Below are 12,922 nucleotides of genomic sequence, written 5' to 3'. Positions count from 1 at the left end.
CATTTCAAATAAATTAAAAGTAACAGATTATTAAGTTAGTAGATAGGTCCGGAATTTCAGAATTTGGGAATCATCTTTTCATAAAGTGGCAACTTTTTTCATGGCAGCTTGGGCTATAAATGCCAGTCTCCCATTTGTTACTGTCATGTTCCTGGCTCAGACTGGGGCAACAGTCATTATACAACACACCTGAAGAGGATTCAGAGCGAAGAAAAGGAGGGAAAAAGAGGCCACTGCAGGCCATTTGGGATAAAATGCCAACACCAACACCCGTACCACCCTCATAAATCAAGGCATTTTGCTATACAGCTGGGCTAATTGTGCTGTTCTTTTTATCTAATCACACACTTAAAATTATTTCCAAGGTATACCTTGTACCAGGAATTTTTCCTCATATTCAGCCTTCCCATCCACATATCAGATAACAACATCTGTGTACAGGTGTGGGCTACAAAAGGTCTAAGTCTTGAAGAAACTGCTAACTTAAGGCAGGTGGAATTACTCCAGTTTTTCAGTTCATAGGTGAGCAATTTCATAGCCATGGTTTCATCCTGTCTGAAGGATTGTTCTAATAATTCAACCGCCAGTTGACCAAAATCACTATCAAAAAATAAAAGGCAAAACATATTCAGATTACCAAATTACAGTTTTAAATCATTCTTAGAGTTTTCCTAACATGTTCCAGTTTTTAATATTTTCACACACACACTTAGGAAATTGTGAGGCAGTAGAATCATAGTAGCACTATGCTTTCAGATATTTACTACTATGTGGAAATTATGAAATATTAAAATATGCCACATCAGAAACGAGACTGCAAATGTGACTTCAGGGTACTTTCCCCTGTTCCTGGAAATAAATCTACAAACCCACAGGAAACCAAAACCGACCATGTTCAGATGCTCTGTTCAAAAAGTCTCTACACAATATTTCAAACACAGAAATGGTATCCAGTAGAGAGGAAGAATAATGTGAATAGGGACTAACTTAACATGAAAAACATCTTAATCTTAAAGCCCTGGTAAGCTATTTGAGGATCTCTGCTTGAGTTGTTTTCAGTAACAACTCTCACATACTTTCAAAGACAGCCCATTTTGGGGGAGGGAGGTCCTATTCTCTATTATAAAGCTTCCTACAAATGACATTCCTAGTTTAATATTCCATTACTCCCCTAAGTAAACTGTAAAACTTTAGTGAGCTGTTTTATGCTTCTATATATGTACTTTCACCATCTGACATGCCCTTCCAGTTGAACTAAATTTATTTCTTTAGAACACTGCTCAAACCTCACTTTCTTCCCTTCCCTACCACTACAAATGGAATTTTTCATAGTCTAACTGCTATTATGTGCAGTTAATTATTAAACTGACTTATGACATTTCTTCTTTCCTCTGAAATACTTAACTCCTTAATTGCAAACAATAATAATAAACTTTCTACATGCAGAGGCAGTAGTTGCTCAATAAAAAAAAAAACAACCTTAACATCTGGAAAATGGATTTCTCTTAATTTTACCAATACACACACACACACCCCCACACACATCCATCCCCAATTAGTCATGGCACTATAACCTCCACTTAAATCCCATCTACTCTGTATTTTTTCAATGTTTCAAATGATAAAATATAATTTACTTGGAATACTGTTTCAATTCTTCTGAAGTATCATCTACGAGGTCACTCTGCTTCGCTTCATATGCCATTGAACGATAGATCTTACACGCAACTAATGCTTTAGCCATTGATTCTTCACCATGCTGCCATAAAAAACGGGCCATGACCTGCCTCTTCATAAGGCAAGCCCAAATTAACAGTTCATTAAGTGGATAAGGAAAGCGCTTGGTTTCTGGATCATCAATATCTACAATTTCATCTTTGGTTCTTTTTTTCTTTCCTTCTTCCACAGCTGTATCAATCTTCAAGAGAAAATAAATGTTATAAGGCTTATTATAATAAGGTCATATGAAATTCATGTGAGATTTTAATAAAATATTCTTTATTCTTTAACTTCATATAACTACACAAATCAACATAGTATTAATTTTACACATCTGATTTTTACTACACCTTAAAATTCATTTTATAGAAATGGTATTTCAAAAAGTCTTTGTAACAAAGTTTTCCAAGATTAAAGAAAGGACCTAAATATTTCAACTAATATCTGAAAAAAACCACAATTTTAATGAAAGCGAAGTCTGTATAACACTTCTGTCTTGCATGTTGTTAATCAAGTAAATGTGGAATAAAAGGAGGCAGTTATGCATTTATCAAAACATTTTAAAAATTTGGTTATTATCATAGCTAAATACTAAAAACTTAATAGAATCATTAATTCACACTGAATATCTTTTGGTATAAAAGAAAAAGAATTAATGATATAATACTACATCTAAAAAAAAATGATAATTCCTACTAAGACAAGTAATTTTTTGTTTCATAATACTAAGTAATTTAGATGGAACAAAATCCAGAAAGTATAATATTTAAACGAATATACCTTTGGTCGGTAGGGCTGTGCTGTTTTAATGAAATGATTATGTCTCATTTTTTCCTTTTTATCTGCTCTATTGCCAAAAGATTCCTGACTCTTTCGCAACTGAGGAGTGCTGCTGGAGGTATTTCGGCCAGACCTCTGAAAATGAAACCTTATTAGTTTTTACAGATTTAAATATTCTGCTATGCTATAAAAATTAAAAATCAATTTACATATGTATAATGTATGTACATACACCATCCCCCACAAAAAACCCTGATTTAAGATTTCAATTACAAAGCATTTCTAAGTACTCTTAGTTGAAAATCTCATGTTTTCACTTTCATGTTGCTACTTTCACTATTCTAATACAAGCAATTTTTAACATTTACAGTGTATAAGCTCATTTTAAAGTACATCTGTAGCCTTCCCCCCAAATATTACATACCCGATTATTTCCACCAAGACTATTATATATTAATCGAAAACGTTTCCGAGTGTAGGTGCATCTATAGGTTCCTCCCATAAGATATTCAATGACAAGTCCTATGTCAATTAGAGTGATCTTATATCCTGGAGGAAGATTTCCCTGGAAATAAAACATTAATTTAAAAAAGGCAAAAATGGTATTTCTCAATATTTCTATACCTTGCATATAAATGTGCCTACTCTCCAAAAGAACAATGTTTCCTTGTTACAGGAAGCTAGAGTTGCCAGCAGCCATCTTACAAAAGAAAGGAATGACTTGTTTGTTTACTTTTGTAACAAGAGGGATTCTGAAGTTTTGAAGTCCCAAAGGAGTGGCTCAGGAAAGGAGTATGGCTTACAGTAGGAAGATAATTTGATCTCTTCACTGCACATAGTCAAAGGAACCTCCAAGTGCCAAATATTCCATTTCACTGTGGCACATAGTTGTTTCATTTTCCCACAAAAATAAAGCTATAAATGTTAATTATGTTTCCAGATGGGCCCATCAATACTTATACTGGCTATATTATAGGTTACACAAGTTCTTACAGCCTTGGCTAGAATTCAACTACCACTTATAACACTGTTCAGAGCCAAGACTTCATTTTGCCAGGGCATCAATTTACAAATGAATCTTTGGAACAGAAACCATTTGTCAGTTTGGAAAGACTGCCTGCTTCAGGATGAAATATTTGGTTAATTTCAGTAAATAATCTTAAAAGGGTTTAATCATCAGATGATTTATATATATTAACCAATCTGCCCTTCTACCATCACCATTCTCTTCATTTCCTTAATTATAATTTCATGAACTTAGTATTTTTTTGAGATGCTTATACCTTTTACATTTTGGTTTCATCTGTGAAGTTTCTAACTTCTAAATATATATATATTCTTCAGATCTCCAATTTTAAAATTAATAACCATTTTCATTTCTTAAATGCAAGTTTTGTGTTTTTATCTTAAACAACTTTAAAATGTTTTATGATTGAGGATGCCATATATTATATTTTTAGTCTTTTTTTAATCTGACAAATACTATTATGTTTTGAATCCACTTGAATAGGAAATATTTTAATTAAGGAAAATAATGTGAATTATCTTAAAAAAAATCATGGTAAGCAATTTCTCAAACTCTTACAAAACTCTACTTATTAATTTGAATCAGAAAATATTCAATTACTGCCCTTACTTTAGGATTTACACTTATGGAAATAGAAAAAGTGGGCTTATTATTATAGCCACCAACATAAAAATAGTCAATATATAACAAATTTCCTATGTGTCTCCAGAATTAACTACTATAGTTCTTTCTGATAAGCCATATAAGTAAATCATAACGCAAATGTGTTTAAGAAATCCCTGGTCTGAAGGTCTTTCCCATTACTCTAGCTTTCTGAAAAGAAAAAAAAAAGTTTTAATTATTTAAACAAAATAAACAAAAATTTGAAATGCCCAGAATAGGCAAATCTACAGAGATAGAAAGCAGATTAACAGCTGCCTAGAGCGGGGCCAGAGGCAAGGAGTAGAGAAGGAGCAGGAATGGGGAAGAGAATGCTAATGGGTATGAAGTTACTTCTAGGGGTATTGTAAATACTATAAAATTAGATTGTGGTGATGGATGCACTACTCTGAATATAGAAAAGCCACTAAGCTATACACTTTAAATGGGTGAACGTTAGGGTATGTGAAATACATTTCAAAAAAGCTAAAAAGAAAAGCACGTGGAAAATACAGAATTAAAGAAAAAAATTTTAAGCATAATAAGGTCTCAATTCTTTCTATATAATGTTAGTTTGGTATGAAGTAAGTTACAAAACATAAAAAAATGACATTTTAATCTAATTTTTCAATTTTGTAATAGAACACTCACATTGAACAGCAAGCAATAATTTTGAATGAAAAATTCCAGAAAGCATTTTAGTTCAGAAACTTTAAAAATAATTCAATTAACTAAATATGAGTATCTTTTCATCAAGGAAAATAAAACTACTGAACACCAATAGTTTGAACTGTTATAGTTTTTAATAAATGTTTAAAACTATTAATTCAGAAAGAATCACAATAGAAAAGAAGAGAAATATCAGTGCATCAAATTTAGTCACCACAGAACAGCTTCAGACTACCTGACAGTGTTAAATATTAAATCACACCCATAGTGGATATTAAAGAAGGGGTGGGAGAAACACACACACACACACAGACAGAAACAGAGCATTTCAGTATTTTTATTAGCAAAATCTGCCATGAAGATCACCATTCAGTGTTTCTCTCAATGGCCTTATTCACTGTCCTTCACACGTCCAGGGAACAAATTTCTTCTGAACACAGAGAAAGATGATACATTCTATCTATTATTCTTTATAGACCAATGAACATTATGAAATTCACCACACTCTTACCTTGGATAACCAGAAGCTCAAGAAGCTTAGTCTCAATTTCATAAACTTTCCTTTTTCTTGATTTCTCATATACCTGATATCTTTACTCCTATATTGCCACAAGTTTATCCCTTATTTTATTTTGATTAAAAAATGTCATTCTATGTTATTTTTAAGATGTACCGAAATGTTTTTTTAGAAACAGATGAAGTATAAACAAATTTTTTAAATAATATTTTTTGAAAACAAAAAACTCTTACCTGTTTGACATCTCGAACAAGATGAAATAGCATTGGATTAGTTGGGCCTTGTTTCTTTAAGGAGAAAAAAATTAGAGCAAACTTATTTTTCTTCTAAAATAACTGAAACAACTTCACTTTGTTGCTTATAGGACTTTTGTTCTTGCACAAATTACATTGTTTTTGAGTTAAATAAGTTGTTCGTCAAATGGAACAAAGAAAAAAATAACCATTTCATATTGTCATATTTACCTTTAACAAGACATATCATTTCCTATGTTCTTATGTTTTTACTGTAAAAACATAATAGCTTTTTTCTAAAAGTCATGCAAACACTGCACGATTCACAATTATATGTTAAGTTTATGTTTCTTTCATTGATAATGGAGGTAATACATTCTCTCTCCTTTTGTTAAAATCTCTATACCTCTGTTTCTGCCACTAATCAAGTTGTAGCAATACTTTTAAATATTTTGGGTAACAAACATTTGTATATGTCATCTTTTCCTTATTACCTTAATTTCATTTAAGTATAATATTAGAGTAGACTAAATACAAGTCTGATTTTTATAGTAATCTTATTTTGATGGTATCCTGTATTTTGAAAAAATACCCAGGAGTATATCTCTCCCATCAAGACTGAGTCCAACGGGCCAAAAATATATTCTCCTGAACTTTTCTATATTGAATTTACTACAATTAATTCTATACAGCACAAATCAAGAGAATTACTGGCAATATTTTAACTTTGATAGCCATGTCACCCAAATCTGGATGACAGTTCTGTTTCCTCAAGGGCACCCAATCCACAGTGAGCATTCAATCTATTGTTTAAAAGAAATATCAAATGAGATTTTCCTCTCACCATTGTGTTACTGTTAATTTTTTATGAGACATTATTGTAGTAATCAATTCACTTTTCCATTTTGATCACATACATTTCATAATGCATTTTCAAATCTAAGTAGGAAAGCTTATTATTTCTTTGAAAACAATATTTTCTTTCTTATTGGCTTTCAAATTCTATAGAATATCGAAAGATGGCTATAACTGATATTACATATAAACTACATTTTATCTTACTTTGCTTTTTTTAAAAATAATATTTAGTCTATAGATTTAAAAGCAGAGTTCTTTCAGCCCAATCATCTCCGTATGTTAGTATTTTAAAAATAAATCTCCTACAAGTTAACATGAAGTATTTCATAAGTTTTAGGTATTAGGAAGTTTCAGTGTATTTTCGCTAATAGTATGTAATCACATAGAAATGCAATTTTTGGAATTCTATTTTATCTTAATTCATTAATGTTTATTCATTAACTATAACTTCTTACTAAAAAAAAGAAGTGTAATTTAACCTAGCAGTTCTCAATGTGTGATCTGAAGACCCCTGATGACCCCCAAGATCTTTTCAGGAGGCCTATGAGATCAAAAATATTTTCCAAATCATGTTAAAATGTTATCTGCATTTTTTTCATTCTCATTCTCTCAGTGTTCAGTAGAGTTTTCCAGAGGCTTCTTGATGTGTGATATCATGATATTAAATCCAAAAGCAAACATAAGACTCCAACTGCCTTCTATGAAGTCAGACATTAAAGAGATTTGTAAAATCATAAAACGATTCTACTTTCCTCATTGATTTTTTTTGCTCTATTGAAAGATATGTTATTTACATTAATATGTAATGAATATATTATTGTTCCTTAAGTATGAATCAATAAACATTTTTAAAATTTCTTGGTTTTACATTCCAATATGTACATGTGAACACACATAAACAAAACCTCTTTAGAAGAGCTCTTTGATGTCCTCAATAACTTTTATGTAATTGGACCCAGATATCAAAAAGTTTGAGAACCACTGCTTTATCATATCATACATAATCCATTAAACTTTAAAAATATTTATCAATAATTGATGCTGAGAGTAACTATTATCTTAATACCTTTGAGTTACACAATTAAAATTACTTGCCTTGCTAATGAGGTTAATTTTTATTTTTACTGTTTTACATTTGCTTTACATTTCAGGGATAAACCTCACTTTAGCATGAAGAATAATTCCTTTAATTTTCACATCTGTTCATTAGAGACAGTAGAACACCAAGAAAGTTCAATGTAACTGTGCTAGATACTATTAAAGGGAAATAATGGGGGAAAATAAAGACATAATCCCTATTCAAAAGAAATTTATAAGCCACAGTGGAAGATATAATTGTACTTACCCAACATGCTATTGGGCTTCACTGTAGCAGTGGCATGGCATTTTTTTTTAACATTTTATTTTTAAAAATTTTTCGGAGATGAGGTAATTAAGTATGTATGTATGTATCTATTTATTTATTTATAATAGAGGTACTGGGGATTGAACCCAGGAGCTTATACGTGCTAGGCACATACTATACCCTCCCCACTGGCACTGAACTAAGTTCTAAACAACAAATAAAATCCAGTAAGTGGGGAACAGTTGGAAAAAAAAAACCACAGACCAGCACTGAGTAAACAGCAAACACTTATTTTAAAAAAGGTTTATGTTTTGGGGAAATAGTAGGTAGGCTATATAGTTGAAACACCCAGGACGGGGAGGTGGGGAGTAGGAATAAAAAGGCCAAGTAAGATAAATAGCTGGGGCAAAATTTCAAATTTTCAGAAGTTGGAGAGCTTTGAAAATTAAGCTAAGAGTTTGAGTATTTCTGTACACTTGGAGAGCCATGAAATGTTTTTAAACTTGGGGAAGATATGATAAAATATGTGCTTGTAAGAATAATTAGGTTAAAGATTCGAAGAAAAACTAGATTAAGAACACTAGCTTACTGAAATAGTATAGGCTGGAAATGATTGAATAGTATGAATATATTAAAAATTAAAAAGAGGAGACAAATAGGAAGAAACTGATGAATGAACAGACACAACTCTGCAGAGAAGTCAAGATTAGAAAGCTAGGATTCAGTCACAGTACTCCTCAAAGTATAGTTCCATTAAATCCATATTGGCAATATGGGAAACCAATAAGAAGGGCAATATTTATCCTCTCCAATGTTAGTGACATGAAATTTGAAACGAAATGAAAGAGACTTTTTTAAGGACTTTTAAATAATTAGTTTTTAAGAGCTCTTTAAATGAAAAACAGTATGTAAGCTAAAGTGGGACACCACAAGGGCAAAATCATAAATGTAAAAAACAAAAAGAGAAAAGAAAAAAACAATGTAGAATTTCTTCAATGGGCAAAGGAATCAAAAGAAATTTGGTATAACAAATGACCACCAAGTAAAAGAAGAAATATCATGATTCTATAAGTAAGAAGTTGATCCTACAGTTTAAAAAAGAGGTGAGGGGAAGGACAGCGTTGTTAACACTACATCTCTTTCCTAAGTGGCTATGGTAACAGAGGTCTCCAGAAACAGGGACAGGGTTTCAGACTGTCACATAAACAATCTATACTAAGACTGGCTGTGATTTTTCCATGTAATCTAGCAAAACATTGAAAGTTTTACCAACAGGATTGTGTATGTTCAGGTAAAATGACATTTCTCAAAGATGATAAAACTTAGTCAACAAACAATTTTAACATATACTTACAGTGTTGTAAAGTTCTTCAAGTCTAGGAATGGTAAGGAATTTATGCATGCTTACTCCATTTTCAATAAGAAGTTTTACAAATGCAACTCTATCCATTACGAGAGCATCAAGCATAGCTTGTTCCAAGGATCCAACCTAAAAGAGTAATAAAATTCATAAATGTTTCACACATTCTAATTATACAAACAATTCTAAATGCAAGTCCTTAGGATTTATACATATTTGTTCCTGAACAATTTTAGAACAAAATTAAAAAGATGCAAAGCATTAAGAGGCTAGGACTTAAGGTATATAGGGAATAGATGAGAAGATCTCTCTAGAGTTAACATTCCGTTAAGAACGTTCGATAAACACTATTTCTGAAGAAGAGGAAGTGCTACAAGGTGGGGGTAAAAACAAGAAAGAATCCATCAGAGAAGTAAATTTTGGGGAAAAAAGTATCTTAGAAGAGCAATGATTCTCAATGTTTAGGAAAGGTTTATTATAGGGATCATTTCAATAATTGGGTGCCATTACTAACATACAATGCGCAGGGTCAAAGGATATCAGAAATCATGCAATATGCCAGACAGTCTCACTCAAAAAGGAAATGCCTTAACTCTCACACAACTTTCTGTTATCCTGATAGACTCTCATGAATGAAAATCCACTAATTCCACTTTACATATAAACACAAAGTTTTTCTGCCATGAACTTTCCAAAAATACAACTACTATATAAGTCAGACAAGCCTGTACTTAGTTGTCTTTAGAACTTTTAACAGAAACCATTCACCATTAGAGAAAAATCACATCTCTTAATAGCAATACAGTATGCGCCATTTGAGTTTAATACATAACCTAAGTATCAGTCAGCATTTGTAGTGGTCCCTTTTTAGAGACTCTTTCATAGACTTCACCAGACTCTGAATCAAATAGTATTAAATTTAGTTGAGACACAAATACAGGAATTTCACTATCATTATAAAAGTCATCTTATTAATATAATAGTAATATTAATTATATAATATTATTAAATACAGTAATATATCAATAAATCATTATTGCTTCTGTATATTTTTTAATATTTAAGTAGCAGATGATAAAAAAAACCTTTTTGGTGAAAATCAATACCAAAATAATTGGGTTTTTTCACACGTTTTTAAATCTTATTCTGAGTCTTTCTTGGGAAATTTACCATACAACTATACAACTTCTCTACAACAGCTTCTATTACCATTTCTTTATCCAATCTATCCTCTATTTCCAACACTTAGCAAAAGATATGATCTCCAAGATTGTTTTAAGTATACAGACTAAATGTATGCAATGACCAGATGGAGGATTGCTTTCTGTGGTATTTTTCACCACTTGATTCTTTTTCATTACAAGGGAATTATTTTGCTATTGCACTTAAAAATAAGGCACAACTGATTATTAAGAATGTAGTAATTACTCATTTCTCATATATTAACATGTAGTTTATCATAGCATGTTATTCCTATTTTAGGTAAGATTATTTCCTACTTCTTATCACTTACAAATCTGGTTTGTTTTTAACTTATCCTAACAACTTTTACTGTACTGCTCACTTGCTTCTCTCTGTTCTTTCTTATCCTGTACTTGTAAGGGGTGTTTTTCTTCTCCCCATGGATTTTGAATTATCAACAACATTCCTGTATTAGTCTGGTTACAACTGCAGCATTTACACTAATTCTATGTATAAATGCAAGCATCTGATTACTTACTATGTCTTTTATATATTGCCATTCTTCAGCACCTCTGTATTGAAATACCTATTTTTATTAAAAATCACTTTCATTCTGTCTTCAATATAATTAGGGCACTATATTTTTTTTAATTTGTGTAGTATATATTTATGGAATTTCATATTCATATAATTAAAAAGAGTATAACAAAATTTTTGTTTTAAAAAAGAAGTGTTCTATCCAATTGAGTTTATAATCACTGCCCCTGAACAACAAAGCCTGACAAAATTTCCATACGTGACAAAAAAAATTTAGTTAAAAAAAAAAAACCTGCTTTATAAGCAGTACTTCTTTGTAAACTCAGTGCATCCTGAAATCCTAACAATCAAGAGGAAAAAAAGTAAAACAATTGTCCTGCAAATTCTACATTTAGAGTGAAGGAAGCACAAAATCAAACAGATAATACTATATAGAACAAATCCATGAGATAAAACTAATTCAAAAAGAAGATAAAGGCATTGTTTAAGCTGTTATTATTTGAGGAGATCAAAAATCCAGTGAAATTATTCAAGTAAATAAATGGCTGGTTTACTGCTGGAGTTTTACCACTGCTGATTAATATCAGTTTCTTCCTCTACTATTCTGTAAGATGGGAAGCAACTAATTAATTGTTTATTATTATTATATAGAAAATACATTTCCATAGTTAAAAAAAAAATCAAACACCACAAAATGGTAAAAAATAAAACTTTCTTCTGCCCCTCATCTCTGCAGACATATCCCATATTAACAGTTTTCACAAAGATTCTATGACCACAGATATGTAAGATAGAAAGGATCTAGTTCATCCTTTGTGAAGGCCAGATAATACTCCAAGGTATGGATGAACATTTAATTTACCCAGCCTTCTATTAATTCAGACATTTAACAAAAATTTGTCAAGCACTTTCTATACGCTAGGCTATGAATACAGCAGTGACGAAAACTGAAAAATATTCTTGCTTTCATAAAATTTACTTTCTAGGAGTACAGAGGTACACAAATAAATAGCTAAAATCTGTTCTGTATCAGAAAGTGATAAACGCTCTTAGAAAAAAATAGCAGCGAAGAATGTAGAAAATGCTGTCATAGGGGGATGCTTTTAAAACAGGGTGAACATGAAAAGCTTAAATGAGAAAGATACATCTGGTTTGAAGCCAGAAAAATAAGAAGCAAGCCCAGGTAGGCATCTAGGGGAATTGTGTTCCAGACAGAGAAAACAGCAAGTACAAAGCCTAAAGGCAGAAGCATTCTTGATACGGTCTAAGAACAACAAGGCCAACATGGCTACATAATAGCAAAGGGAATAGTGGTAACACGAAAGGTAAGAGAGCAGATGATGTAAGGTAATGGTGTGGGTGACATTAAGCCTTGTAGGGCATCATAAGGACTCTGGATTGTGCTTTGGGTAAATATAATACAATACACCGTCCATCTGTAAAAGTAGATGGAGAATAAGAGTAAGGACACTAAACAGGATGCTATTAAAACGACAGAGAAGGGTGATAGTAGACTGGAACAGGATGATAAAACTGGATTATTTTGAAAGTAGATATGAAAGATTTAGAAAAGAAGACTGAAACGTAAGAAACAGAAAGGTTCAGAATGGCACTTCCATGTCTCAGAAAATGGGAAGCAGTTGTTGCCACTTACTAAAATGGCAAGACTACAGAAGAAACTGGTCTAAACGATTGAGAGAACACTATAATGAGTTCTGTACACAGAGCACTATTTCTTCTTTTGTCTCTTAATTTTTTTAACCTTTTAAGCTACCTCACCCATCTCCAACCTCTGGCAATCACCAATCTGGTTTATCTATGAGCTTGATTTAAAAAAAAAAAATTTCACATATAATTCATACCACTGGAGAGATAAGACAGTATTTGCCTTTCTCTATTTCACTTAACATAATGCCCCCGAGATCCACCCATGCTGGTGCAAATGGCAAGACCTCATTACTTTTTATGGCTGATTAATATTCTATTCTATATATATATATCACATATATATATATATATATATATATATATATATATATATATAAAATGGAATAAT

General features: G+C 31.5%; 1 protein-coding gene across 2 annotated transcripts in view; it reads right to left on the bottom strand.

The window, feature by feature from the left end:
- The window catches only part of TRPM7 (transient receptor potential cation channel subfamily M member 7), a 98,716-nt gene that overhangs the window by 45,398 nt on the left and 40,396 nt on the right, over positions 1–12,922 (bottom strand). For both annotated transcript variants that reach the window (XM_015242738.3, XM_072962452.1), the window contains exons 12-17: positions 9,142–9,276; positions 5,585–5,638; positions 2,924–3,064; positions 2,500–2,634; positions 1,638–1,918; positions 372–600 (exon numbers count right to left, since the gene is read on the bottom strand). In XM_015242738.3, the coding sequence (XP_015098224.1) occupies positions 372–600; positions 1,638–1,918; positions 2,500–2,634; positions 2,924–3,064; positions 5,585–5,638; positions 9,142–9,276 (975 nt within the window). The remainder of the gene's footprint in view (positions 1–371; positions 601–1,637; positions 1,919–2,499; positions 2,635–2,923; positions 3,065–5,584; positions 5,639–9,141; positions 9,277–12,922) is intronic.

This window comes from Vicugna pacos, chromosome 6 (assembly GCF_048564905.1).
Source record: "Vicugna pacos chromosome 6, VicPac4, whole genome shotgun sequence".
NCBI classification, from domain to species: Eukaryota; Metazoa; Chordata; class Mammalia; order Artiodactyla; family Camelidae; genus Vicugna; species Vicugna pacos.
Note: the sequence above shows the minus strand (reverse complement) of the source record. Positions and strands in the feature narration are given on the sequence as shown.